Source organism: Lygodium microphyllum, chromosome 27 (assembly GCF_053477565.2).
Source record: "Lygodium microphyllum isolate KBCC chromosome 27, Lygodium_microphyllum_v1.1.10, whole genome shotgun sequence".
NCBI lineage: Eukaryota > Viridiplantae > Streptophyta > Polypodiopsida > Schizaeales > Lygodiaceae > Lygodium > Lygodium microphyllum.
Genome location: NC_141161.1, coordinates 21283428 through 21297821, shown reverse-complemented (window position 1 = coordinate 21297821; position 14394 = coordinate 21283428). Strand labels below are relative to the sequence as shown.

General features: G+C 40.8%; 1 protein-coding gene across 1 annotated transcript in view; it reads left to right on the top strand.

The window, feature by feature from the left end:
* The first annotated feature begins 2451 nt into the window (after nt 1-2451).
* Nucleotides 2452-14394, top strand: part of LOC148012122 (NADH-ubiquinone oxidoreductase B8 subunit) — a 37728-nt gene continuing 25785 nt past the window's right edge. Inside the window, exons 1-2 of the mRNA XM_087669649.1 lie at nt 2452-2708; nt 3094-3200. Of these exons, the coding sequence (XP_087525775.1) occupies nt 2623-2708; nt 3094-3200 (193 nt within the window). The 5' untranslated portion in view covers nt 2452-2622. The remainder of the gene's footprint in view (nt 2709-3093; nt 3201-14394) is intronic.

The window sequence follows — 14394 nt, the reverse complement described above, 5'->3', positions numbered from 1 at the left end:
CACCTCACGTATTCCCTTCTCCCCTCTCTTCTCCACTTCCTTGCTTACTTTCTCCCCTCTCCATGGCCCTTCTCTCATCCTCCTCACCCCTCTTACCTCCCCCCTTCCTTTGCACATCCAGAGCATCTTCTCTCAGCTCCTCCCCTCTCCCTCATCCCTCCTCATCTCATTAGCACACTTAGCCTTCTCTTGACTCCTCCTTTTCTCTATTACCTTCCATGTACCCCTACATCCACCTGTAGCTACCTAGAATGCCATTTCACGGCCCTATAGAAGACACTGCCATCAACTTTTCCCTCCTCATCTCATTAGCACACTTAGCCTTCTCTTGACTCCTCCTTTTCTCTATTACCTTCCATGTACCCCTACATCCACCTGTAGCTACCTAGAATGCCATTTCACGGCCCTACAGAAGACACTGCCATCAACTTTTGCCACATCTAGATGCCACACACCACGTGAAGTCAACACCCACTTGGCCTAGAATAATAGTCACTATTGTCACATTTGCCTCTTGGAACTACTATTAGATTCGCTACTTGGAGGCGCCTTTTAAGGCATACCTTGCAATCCAAGCTGCCACCCAAAGAACTCTCTCTCTCTCTCTCTCTCTCTCTCTCTCTCTCTCTCTCTCTCTCTCTCTCTCTCTCTCTCTTTGTGTCTCAATCAATTACATATCGATGAATGAGTTGACCATATGAGCATCAATCTTATTATTGGTTTGCCAGGATTGCCCAAGCGAAGAGTATCACTTGGATCTCCCTTTAGTCCAAGAAAAGAGTATTGGAGAATGCTCATGGATCAACTCCCGGGACATGTGCATGCCTCATGATCACACACATTCATATCATGAGATGAGTGCATGGACAAGCATCTATCAATTACCCTGTTCTCACTCTATTGTTGGATAGCTCCAACCATGTGAAAATCTAATGTATCTTTATAACATACAATCACAATGAGAGTAGAGAGCCATTATTATGTACAATTCGATCGGTATGTGACGATATGACATTTTAGAGCACCAAAGAGGAGATGTCATGAACAATATGTGTGTATGTAGCCAATGTTGAGACCAGTGTATGGATGTGTGGGTGCCATACCCTCCCTAAGGGTGACTGGTGTAGGAGGAGGTGAGATGAGGCATCTTCCCTAAAGTGGTAAGGGAACTTCATGATTGGAGCAACATAGTAGTATATGGTAGAATAGGTGCGTATAGTACTCATGGACCAATTTTGAAGCCAATAAGATTGATGCTCAATCGGTCAACTCATGCATTGGTGGGCATCAACAACTAGATGATTAGGATGACATCAATAGCTAGATGATTAGAATGTGTTCATGATCTACTCCATGTCTCATGGGTGGCCCTTCCTGGCCAATTATATTATTGATGCATTTAACATAGCCTAAACTAGGAATAGAGAAGTTGGTTTGGGCTGGTGGATGTGAGCCAAAGCATGGGTGTGGCCAATATTTTTGCTATATTTTGTGATGATGTTTACTCAAACCTCATCCATTGTGCATTTGTGAGACAACATGCCAATTCATTGAAGCACACATTTGCACACATTGGTACAACTATGTAGTGCAATCATTCGATGTTTTATCAATGATCATAATCATTAGTATTGGTATATTAATGTTATTAATCACATATATATTAATGATTATTATTAATTGAGCTTTCAAACCCAAGTGCGAAATACTAAAACAATAGTGGCATGAAGTGTAGGAAGAATCTAGGTGCGGAGCAAATCACCGCAAAAGCATAGGCACAAAGCATGGCAGAATACTAACGTGAAGTACCAGTAGGATCTAGGTGCTTCGTATACAAGTAAGAATTTGAAACAACATTTTTAGTTTAATTTTAGATGCACCCTAATATCATATTGAAAAAATATTTAAATATACTGCAACATTTATAGAGAAGTGCTTTGTAATTTAGTGCAAATCACTAGAGAACAAGAGTGCAAATTAGATCATATATTTTATTTGTAACAAAGCACTACAAAAAGACGAAAGATCCCTGATACAAACACACAAAAGTTGTCTCACGACGAATAAGATGCACACCCCTTATCTTGTGGCAAACTAGCAAGCTTGCATGATGATCTTTATCCATCCGGCTTAAAGCAAAGAATAGGGTGCCCACTGTAAAATGTTTAGATTTTTAGGAAACAAAAAAAGAGAGACCGCCAACATGGCAGGTGCCAGCACGAACATAGGCAGTCAAGACCTCAACCTAGTCGATTTTCCAGTCGACATACAATAACTCATATCACGATACGACTATCAAACGAAAATAGCACACCATGAGAGACCCACATATGAAATCATAGCTCATAAGGAGGAAAGGAAGCAAGGAAGAGTTGCCCTGCAATGATTAGGCAATTACATCCAAGCACCAAGAGATTGAGCTTAGTTTGACGCAAAGCTAGTAAACACCAGCGAAACGCTGACGAGAGGAAACTATACGCGGAACGCCTATAACTCCTAGATATTACTATTATGCAGTATTATCACTTTTTGCCATAATTATGCCAGTATTTCCTACTAGGCAGGCAAATACCGTTCAATTGGTTGTTCAGAGAGGAGAAAACCAGGGCCCAGGGGGCGATCATGTCGTGGAGAGCCAAGCTTTCGTCTGCAGTGCGGGAGCTTCGTATTCACTACTGTCAAAATGCTGCATCTAGCGCATCTGCCAGGTTTGTGCGATCTCTTGCTCGCAAAAGCACTGTTGAACGGGGCGTACACTCATGGCGCAATCGAAGGATTCCGTATTTGTTTTCTAATTGAGCCTATCGGCCTGTTCGTTCACGTCGTACAAATAATGGTGGTTAAAACACTGATTGGCACGCAGCATTCCATTCATCACTGCTTTTCTCTGCATTTCATGCCACTCTCAAAATGCTGCATTCAGCGCATCTGTCAGGTCTGAGTAATCTCTTGAGCATACTCTCATGATGCCATCGAAGTATTCCGTATTTGTTTTTAAATTTGGTTTATTAGTCTGTTCGTTCAGTTCTTACAGTGTTTCGCATGGAACATTCCATTACTTCAGTACTGGTTTCTCTCCATTTCATGTTACAGGGAGTTCATACTGCGGAATTACAAGGATCTCAAAATGTTGAACCCTAGACTACCCATTCTTATGCGAGAATCTAGTGGCGTTCAACCCCGGCTCTGGGTGCGTGGTGGTAAGCATATAAATGAATACTCTAGTTTGTTCTGAGCAACATTGATTTCAGTACTTCTGTTTATAGGATCAACATCAATCACAATCACATGTATGATAAAATGTTCTCAATGTTTTAGGTTTTAGTGAAATGTCCTGTCAATTCTCACCAATTGTTATATCTGTAGCAGATCTAGTTAGTCCTGACAGTACTCTTTACATGTGGATGATCAGGAAGAAAACTTAGACCTTTCCATCATACTCTCCTACTATGTTATCAGATGCCATGTTGGGGCCTTGTGTGCTGCATATGCATGTGGCAGAGAGAAAATGAAATTGTCATCAGGGCTGTAGATATGATATGCTCCATGTGTATGTGGCAGAAACATATCTACTGCACCATGTGCATGTGTCAGACAGAGAAATAAATACGAAGTTGTCTTGTGGCCTTTTGCACTTTTTCCCAGTATTCTCAAACTTCAGTAATGGGATTCTGGGATTATTGTTTTATTTTGCACTTTTTCCCATATTCTTGAACCTAAGAATTAAGACCTTCACTGTCCCCACATGCTATGCATCCATAATTGGTACATCTATTTTTGCCCCAAGTGCTTTTGCATCTTCTTGGGTTGCCCTTCTCAGCCCACCCCATTACATGCACTCGTAAAGTGCGCACTCTATGTTTGGCTTCTCTTCAAGAATGGCATTCATAACCTCCACTTTATGGATGGGTGACTTTTTTTGTTTTTAAATCATGTCGATCCATTGCATGATTTCCTTTACTTGTGCTTATGTTTGTTTTGTCACTTCAACCTATGAGTTAATTTTTTCCATGTGGACATGTACCTCTTTGGAGGTGGTCTTTGGCTAGTACTCCACACTTCCTCCAACGTGCATTGGCAAGGCTCAAATATTTACATTGACTGAATTGTGTTGCTTTGGCCTCCTTGTTGAAGAACATATTAGCTAGTTTTTGGTAGTCGGTTAGAATTATCTTGTCAATGAGTTTGCAGTGCTCTTGTATGAAATGTGTTGAGTTAAAAGTGCATTACAAACTGATTAACTGTTTAAGACAGCCACAAAACATGTAAATTACCAAAGTTTCATTAACTAGTGCACGGTCCTAGAAAATTTCTGTCCCCCATAAGAAAAACCCTAATTTGGGAGGATCCTTCTACATCCATATTTAGATAAGCTGCCCACCATTCAGCCTATCCTTGTTGTGTAGATTACATCAGTCCACACATACTTCACTAATGTTGGTGCCCTATTTCGCCTTCAGCCCTCACCTATTTGCTGTCCAGCCATCATCGATTGCAGCCACATTGTTCTAGCACTTGGCGCCTGTTTTTCAGCCATTGCCCTGCTGTAAGGAGGTGCCAAACTGCTGTGTTTGTTGCTAGCTCATCATCCCCAGCAGTTGACATCAGTTCGTTTGCAATTCAGCCTGCATTGTTGCACAGCCTTGGATCAGCACATGATCAGGTTTCCGGTCTCCGGTGGATGGTAAATTGCTGCGTTTGCCAGATTTAGCCTCTAGACTGTTGTGTTTTGATAATCAGCTTGCTGCCCTTCCACATTCAGCACTCTTTCAGCTCCAACTGGTGGTTACAACACTTAGGATCCATCTTTGGTAGATGCCACACTCCGAGTACATTCATTGCTTTGCCTTCGAGTATTTTGTATACTCTTTTCATCATCTACAACATTGATTCATTCACTTCAAAGTTCTCTTTATTCCTCTGTTTTTGCGTTTTACATTACTATCCGAGTTATTGTGTTTTAGGCACGTTCTTACATTTGGTGTTTTCTCAGTGCAAACCCTAGCATGTCTTCACATGGTATCAAAGTTATTGCTCTTGTAAAGAGTATCATGTGGCTATCGTGGAGAGCTTGGTTTTGTATGAGATACATGAATAGATACATAATCAATTCACAATGTCTCGAATTCCTTTTTCCTGGGATCCTACTATGTCTTATCAAGCTTCTCCATTATTGGAGGCCTTGAGGAGGCATTATAGACTCGATGGGGAAGATGATGCTTCACCTTCACCTTCTTTTTCTTGGCCAGAGATATGATTCTTGTAGTATTTCTTTAACTCGTATCTCAAATGGATTGAGTATAATTGAGATTCTTCAACCTTCTCTAGTAATCTAAGTGCCTTTTGTCATAAATGACCAGCAAGCCTTTAAATCAATTTATCCCTTGATTTGCTAGGGGATTGACCTTCACTTGCGCTCCTTGGAAAATAAATTAGCCCCAAATTTTCAGCTTTGAAAATTCGAGTTTGAAGTCTTTAAAACTAGGCACGCTTTTTGATGCGGTTGTCAAACCCTAATTCCTATTGCAAATTAGGGTTTACAACAAAGATTCACTAAAATCTCCACCTCTAATGGTTAGATTGTTGTAAAACTTCGAGCAAAGCTGGGAAATGGTTGGAGAAAGAGAGAGAATATTGCAGTGAGAGAAAATTCAGAGTTTTGTTGTGAGGATTTCGTAAAATTGAGTTGTTGACTTAGTTTTCTAGCTTCAAATGGATTCACCGATAGCAAAGCGAGCATAAAGGCTATAATATTTAGGAGAAAGTGCATTAGCCACTATCACCAGCTTCCCTTCCTTAGGAATATTTTCACCAAAAAGGTCTCCAATGGTTGAGAAATGGCCCTAAAAGCAGGCAGCAAAACAACCCGATCTCTCTTTCCAACAGCTCCAAATGCACAAATGAGAATTCCTTTTCCCAAACTTGCATGGGCAAGTTTTGTTGAGTGGTAGTCTTCTAAATTGAATTTCCAACATTATCCAGTCTATTAAATTAATTTTCAAATATAATTAATTAAATTAATTTAATATTAAAAATCAATTTAATAAATATTTTGTACTAAAAATTAATATTACCATCCAACAATTAATTGGCTAGGCCAATTTACCTCCCAAGTGATCTTGAGCACTCATCGGCTTGGAACTAGCATCAATTAATTAATTAATGCCAATTTCCTAGTGTTACCATTGACATTAATGGTTATTTAATTGATCTAGGCTAAGTTTTGACACTTGGTACTACCTAGTACTTGTCAGGCATAACTTATCATAACTTTTGCCTTTGACACCAACTAATATCTCAAGGTTTTGGGTCCCACGCTAAGATAATTGATGTGCATCTCAAATGTGCAAGACATATTTACACATTTGATTAGCTTTTAATCAAATTCTAAGCAAAGCAATAAAATTTCCTAGTAATAAATCACCCCCTTGAAATCCTTGCAATTGTCCTTAGTTGCACTGCAACGTGCCAAAGCAAAACATATTGCATTGGAATTTCCCAAAAGACATTATAGTGAAACAACATTGGGCATTGGTACTTAACCATGCTAATACCAAAAATAAAATATAAGACTCATAAAGAATTCGAGACTGCTGCCAAGGACCCATAGAATGCATTTCTCATCAGCATATCTCATGTATTCCAAGCAAAATAGCCATAGCAAAGTATACACCGAGTATAAACCATGGTTGAACTGTCAATGGCATTCATAAAACATATTGTTGCCAACAAAACCAACTGAATACCATTGAAAACTAACAATCATCCATTGAAAACCAACAACTGATAATCCATCTCTGATGATTGTAGACTGATGCAAACTAATGCATATTGAAGAAAATGTATAGTTTTAGAGCTGCAGTGAAAACCATACCCATCTGCATACGAGCTGTAGTGACTAGTACATTGAATAGTGACCTCATGGCAGACATATTGTCAGCATAGTATTCTAGATGTATGTTAAATACATCTAAGATCCACTATACATGAGAGCTATTCGTTATTGGAGTGGAAATGCTATCTCCCCCTTGAGCATCAGGTAATGCTGTGAATCCTTGCTTTGTTGAACTTGATTGAGTCTGATTCAAAGTTCGCTCTAACTAAAAAGCCATTGAGGTAAAGTTGCAACAACTGAGGATAGTCTGCCAAGTCATCCTTTTCCATCCACTTAGCATCCATTGGTGAATAGTTCTGAAACTTCACCACATATATTCTGGAAACTTGATCTTTGATCTTTCTCTAATTATGTGCCAAAATTTGCTTAAGCACCAAAATCTCATCCAACTCTTCAACCTCTAGCTGAATTTTAGCAGATACATCCTTAGGCACATCACCATGAAAAGATCTCAACAAGAATAGTAGGAGATCCCCTTACAGATGCCACTTGTTACAAGTATCTTTTTGGCTCCCTCATCTGGCTTATTCACACTTGACTGGATATTTCTTTTGTGGTGGCTTTGTTGTCTTCTTTTATGAAGACTCCCACTCTAGAGCATTGGGGAGTGGCTTTGTGCGTTCTTCATTATTTATAGGGGACTCAATCCTTGGGATTATATATGGAGAGGGGGTTACTCTTTTTGGTTGGAGTGATGTTGATTGGGTAGGTGATGCAGATTTGCGATGGTCCTCTATAGGTTATGCCTTCTCCCTTGCATCGGGATCTATCTTATGGAGTAGTAAGAAGTAGCCTATTGTGGTCCTTCCTTCTACAGAGGCAGAGTTTTATGCATTATATTTTGTAGCTATGGAGGTGGTTTAGCTTTGCCTCATGTTGGTGGAGATCGACTTTTCCCAGCTTGGACCTACTAATCTACATGTGGACAACCAAAGTGCTCTAGCTTTGGTGAAGAACCTTGTGTTTCATGCTTGCACGAAGCACATTGAGGTTTAGTATCACTATGTTCTAGAGCATATTGTGGATTTCGAGTTAGTGGTGGCCTACTATCCCACAGTGGATAACACAGTGGATCTCTTCACAAAGCCTTTACCCTAGGCTTCAATGCTTCATTACATGAGGTTGTTGGGTCTTTAGACACTTCTCAGATTTGAGAGGGGGTGTGCCTGCCTATTTTAGTCATGTTAGTTTGTCATCTCTTGGTTGTGAGCTCCCTATCAGAGTCCAACAGAGACATAGGAGCTTTGGCAATTTTAGGTGCATTTCCTTTGGTTGTCGGCTTCTTGTGTGCATTTCTATGTTAGTTTTTGCTTTGTGTAGTCTATCTCTACCTATTGGACATTGTCCTTGCCAATTGGGATTTTTTTGTGGCCATTTGACATTTTTTGGCATTTTTATTCAGAGTGACCAGCATTAATGGCACTTAAAAGTGTAGGTTGGCTAGTTTTTGGCATTCTTGGCTATTTATAAGCCAGCCCCCCGACTTGGCAAACACACTTTCTCCAGTCTTCATTCCTTCATTCGCAGGTGCACACTCTGACACTCCAACACTCCGTACTTCGTGCTGCCATTGTCAGCTTGATTTGGTGCCCTCAATGACACTGTGGACTGCGTGCAAGGGCTGATCAGTCCATCCCCTTTGTATCGGCATTTTTCTTCAGTTACTGCAGTATTCTTCCCTCATCTGTGTGTGTGTGTGTGTGTGTGTGTGTCTATGTTAGTGTTTCTCTTTTGTAGCGCGCGCTCACAATGTTCTCCTAGCAGGGTTTGAACGGAAGTGGAGAGGATGGAGAAAGGAGAGAAGAATATGGAAGAGGGTGACAGTGTGTTAAAAGGAATAAATCTGTGGGATGAAGAATAAGGCAATCAATGCCATATTTATAGGCATAGACTATTTGGAGTGGTGCCTCAACTCTTTGGAGTGGCACCCATTGATCTCTCTGGTGGTGCCCTAATAGTAAATAATGATCTAGATAAAGCCTTTTTGGGGCTGTAAATGGAAACCAAAATAGGAATGAAGTAGGGAAATGTACTGAATGACTTGGTTTCTCAACAGTGAGCTGAGCAGAAAACGACTGCAAAATCCGGGAAAATGAGGTTGATTACCGCCAACAAACACTATCAGAGGCTTGCAAAAACTGATGCCCATCCTGCAGCTGCATTAGATGCAGAAAATGAAAATGCAGAGTACAAAAACGCAGGCTGAACGAGTATTAAATGCAACTGTACATAGTGCGGAAACCCTAGATGCAGACTGCAGCAATGTCAGAATGCAGCGAATGAGAAAGCATATGGACAAGACTGAAAGAAAATGAACACGAGAGAAAGGGGGAGAGAAAAGAGACGGAAGAATGCAAAAGTTTGCAGTCAATGAATGCTGAAATGAAGAGGGCAGATATACAGGGGCTGTTGACACATCCCCTTGAGCCGTATCTCTCCCACCAACACGTGAAAAGCAAGTGAGGAGGGCAGGCTGCCAATTGGGCCTAAATAGGAGGAAATAATGCAATAAAATAATGCAAGGGGCCAGTTTTTGCTGGCCAATCTGATAAAAAACCTGCGGACTGCTACACAAATGAATAAAATCATTAGCAATCAGTCCTCTAGCTGCCACATGGCATCTTTGCCTACCTAACAAATTTCCCTTATATAGTGTGCTGAAAATGCGCTCTGAGAGTACCTTAGAGAGAGTAGATTGCACCAATGGTAACCTGAGAAATGCTAGTCCAGGGGGTGACTAATCTCTAACACCCCCCCTCTCAGATCTTGGGCGTGGCATAAGGCTCAAGGATCTGGAGTTTTGTTGGAGAAGAAGTCGAGGAAGTGCCTTCATAAACAAATCTGCAAGATTATCCTCCATCTTGTAGCAAACCACATCAATGGTCTTATCCAAGATATACTCTCGAATGATCTGGTACTGAATCTCAATGTGCTTCGATCTAGTATGAAACATTGGGTTCTATGACACAACAATGCAACTCTCATTGTTGCAATGAAGTGTTGTGGGACTTGTCTAAGGATAGCCAAGCTCTCCTAGTAACCTCCAAAGCCATACCGTCTCACGTGGTAGAAGATGTCGCTTGATACTTCGCCTTTGTGGAAGAAAGGGCAACAGAGGGCTTCTCTTTATTTTATATTGCAAATGGAAGGAGTACAACTGAGAGTCGTTGATCTCCTCCCCTAATCCAAGTGTCTCTTGCGTCAAAATTGTCTAGCAATCCTCCAAACCAATTTGCCCCTTAGTTTGATTGGGGATTGGCCTTCACCTTGCTCCTTGAAAGACAAATTCATATGGCCCAAACGAGCATGCCAAAGAGATAAATGTGGGATAGAACCCATAGACAAAACATGATCAAGGGAAGAAGCTGATACAATCAAGGGGTAGAGACTGCCATCCTTGGCACCTCTCACAATCACAAGTCTACCACGAGTGATCTTCCATGCAGAGTCTCCAAAAGATACATAATAACCTGCATCATCAAGCTGTCCAGTTGACATGAGACTGCATGTCAAAGCAGGTATATGACGTACATCCTGCATAACAAAACTGCTACTAGAAGGAAACTGCAGCCTAACATCACCAATGCCTACAATATCAAGAGAGCTGTCATCACCCAAGTGCACGCCTTGAAAGACAAATTCAGCCCCAAATTTGGTATTGGTTGGCTGGGCTATTGAATCTTGCTGAAATTCCTCAATTTCAGTTGTTGTAATTCAAATTCTATGGCGCTCAATTTTGAGCACACATCCCAAGGCGGCTGTCAAAACCCTAGTTTTTGTTGTAAATTAGGGTTTACAGCAGAGATTGACTGAAATCTCTTCTTGTGATGGTTCAAATTGTTGGAAAATGCTGAGATAACTTGAGAGATGGTTAGGGATGAGAGAGAATGTTGTAGAGAGAGAAATTTCAGAGTTTCATTGCGAGAAATGCTGAAAAGCTAGTACTGCCTTGTTCAAACAGCCATGGACGATGTCACCTACAGCTTATTGTTAGAATTTGCCAATTCACAATGCCCAATGTTTTAGTTTTTAGTTTTTTTTCAGTTCTTAGTGTGAATACAACTAAAGTTATAAGTTGTGTCACCACTCTTAGAGTTAGAGTTAGAGTTAGTTAACTCTAGTTGAGTTAGAGCTAGGTCTATCTTAGACCTATCTTGTATCTTTCATTGTCATTTCTTAAGTTCAACAAGCACACTTTACCCTTTTGCTTCAGCACACTTTCACTGTCTCTCTTTTCTCTCCTCTATAGTTGGTTGTCATTTTTCAATATTTGGTATTAGAGCAAGGTTCTATGCGTGGATTTAGTTCAGCCCGTGCTGCCCCACCGTCTAAGGTCCTGTTGCTGCCAGCTAGCTCTCTGCGTGAGGAAGAGAAGGACAAGCTCTTGCTGTTTTTAACTCTGCCTCTTATTTTCTCACATTTGTCTGCCATATTCTCAGCCTTGCTTGCTTGCTATTTTTTGCAAACCCTAAAAAGTGTAAAAACCCTAAATTTTAGATTGGATTTTCCCTCACTCCCCAAAAAAATTTCTGCAATTTCCCATCCATTTTGGCCATCTCTTTTTGAATCTTAGCTCGTACCATTCAAAATAGGGGCTTTTGTCAATTTTTGCTCTCGGAGTTCAAATTGACAATAAATTCGAAGAAATTTCACAATTTCTTTGACATTTCCGCCAAAAATATTGGGGCTTTTGCCCGGTTTGCAGTCCCATGTACGAATCTTCATTGGAAATGCCGAGATTGCACAATTTCATCGACATTTGTGCAAGAAAATTTGGTCTTTTTGTCAAAGAGGCTTTGGGACACATCACGAGGCAGATTCTAGTTGTTGTTCGTTGTTGCCACGCACCCCAAGGTGACATCAGAAATTCAAGCTATAAGGTACAAATTTCTTCAATTTCTTTGAAATTTTAGGAAGAAATTTGGGGCTTATGCCCGACATGCATTTCAAGGCAGCAAACAAGCGGTACAACAGCATTTAGTTGCTGTTACAGTGAGTTTGAGCAGAAAATTTTGGAAAAAATTGGTAGATTTTGGTAAGTTGCTGTAATTTGTACTTTCGAGGATACATATTACGAGGTAGATGTGGTACAACAGTGCATTGCTGTTATTTCTTGGTTGAGTGTTGATTTGGGTTAAATTGGGCACACTTTGGCAATTGTGTGATTGTTTGGTACTTGTTGCATAATCACGAGGGGATTTTTGGTACTCTGAGGAGTACAACCTATACTTTAGTAGAGAAGTATTTGGTTGTAGATTTTATCCATTACTGATAGCATGGCATGTCAGGGGACTAATGATCAGAGCAACATACTTGGTGTCCTTATTTAGGAGGACAAATTGGATGAGGGTGATAGTATAACAGATCACCTTACTCAGATATAGGATTTACTCGAGTAGTTGCTCAATGTGGATGAAATCATTCAAGATGCTGTATTGGTAAACATCTCACTGAACTCTCTTCCAGAGTTGTATCTTGGTTTCCACACTTCTTTGGTGTTGTCTTTGGGGGGGGGGGGGGTGAGGGGCTAGCAGTCCCTTTTATTTATGGAGTTGGAAGGCTCAAAGATGTCATATGTTAGATGCATTGCCTCCGGTGGAGATTCCACCTCCTTGTGCATGCGAGGGATATATTTTGGGCAAGATGCACAGATCTGCTTAAAAAAGGATGGTGCACTGGGTGCTGTTTGGAAATTGTAGCTTATTCACTGTGATATTTGTGGTCCCATGAGGACACGTGCACTTGGAGGTCATCTTTACTTTGTTACATTTATTGATGACTACTCTTGGTATACATGGGTATATGGGCTAAAAGCAAAATCTGATGTGTTAGTGTATTTTAAATATCTTGTTGCAAAGCTTGATGCTGAATCTGGCTTGAAAGTGTAGACACTTCGTACGGATAGAGGGGGGGAGTACATGTTTCGTGCTTTTGAGACATAGTTGCTTGATCATGGCATTTCGCATCAAGCCATTGTTAGAATGACTCCTTAGCAAAATGGTGTTGTTGAAAGGAAGAATCACACTCTTATGGAAATGACTTGTTGTATGCTCATAAGGGGCTACCTCATAAATTTTGGTTAGAAGGCCTTCAGTGTGCAAATCATGTGTTGAATTGCATCCACTAAGGCACTAAAGACAATCACCCTGTTTGAAGCTTAGCATGGCAATAAACCCAAGGTTAACTCTTTCGGGTGTTTGGTTATGCGCCTATGCACATGTTTCGAAAGAGCTTTGTGGGAAGCTTAATGACAAGGTTGTAAAATGCATATTTACTAGCTATAGTTCGGAAAGCAAGGGCTATCGCTTGTATGACACACTCACAAATTAAGTTTTTGTTAGTAGGTGAAAATGCTACATTTTCATATGATCAGTTTCAAATGCCAGTTGGCAGCCACCCATGATATCGGTGATATCTTTGAGGCTTTCTTGTCACTTTTTTTGGAGTCTATGCCTGCTGTGTCAGAAGTGATGCAGCAATGGAAGCATAAACAACATGCTGAAATAAACTCTTGAAACATAAGACCAGAAAGAATAGGTGAACACAAATACAGATGAGAACTCAGATGTATGCTTGGGAAACGGAATCCATATCGAACACGAGACAGTAGCATACAACAGTGAATCACTCGCTGTGTGGGCACTTGTTAGCAGATTAGTCAGCTTAGGGTGGTGAGTCTGTGCTGTAGGGGCTACTGTCTTGTGTTCGATATGGATTCCGTTTCCCGGGCATACATCTGAGTTCTCATCTGTATTTGTGTTTATTCTTTCTTGTCTTGTGTTTCAACAGTTTATTTCAGCATGTTGTTTATGCTTCCATTGCTGCACCACTTCTGACATAGTATCAGATTTCAGGATTTGTGTTTCTGCTGTGTTTTCTTGCTGATTTCAGGATTGTTTTCCCTCTTGCTAGTCAGGCAGCTGCTGCTCTAATCAGGTGACCAGTTTTGCCTGCGTTTTTTGCTGGCGTCAACATCCATACAGCGTACGCATCCATTTCATCCTGCGTTTTGGTGTTTCTGCATCTCCTCCTAGCTGGGCCCTTACATCATCAGGCCGTTTTTGCTGTTTTTGACAGTTTTTGACAGATTTCTTGACTTTTAACAGCAGATTTTGGCTTATTTTGATCAGTTTTTGGGTTATATTGCATGTGAACTCTTGCTTTTTGCAATCTGTGCTCATGGTTTGGCTGAGTTCCCTCTCCAAATCCCTTCTTTTCTCTACTTCTTTTTTGAATCCTCTCCAGATGGCTCCTCCATGCACATCCATTGATGACAAGCTCCATGGACCTGATTATTACACATGGAGTGCAGTGATGAAGGCTTGGTTTATTCAGAAGCGTTTATGGTACGTGGTTGGTGGAGCTGTGGCACGTTCTCGCCAACCTTCTCTAGTTCCATCTGATTTTGATGAAGACAACCATGAGGAGACAGTGCTTACATGGGATTTAGATGATGCCCGTGCTTATTCGGTCTTACTTCGGTGTATTTCCAAAGAAGT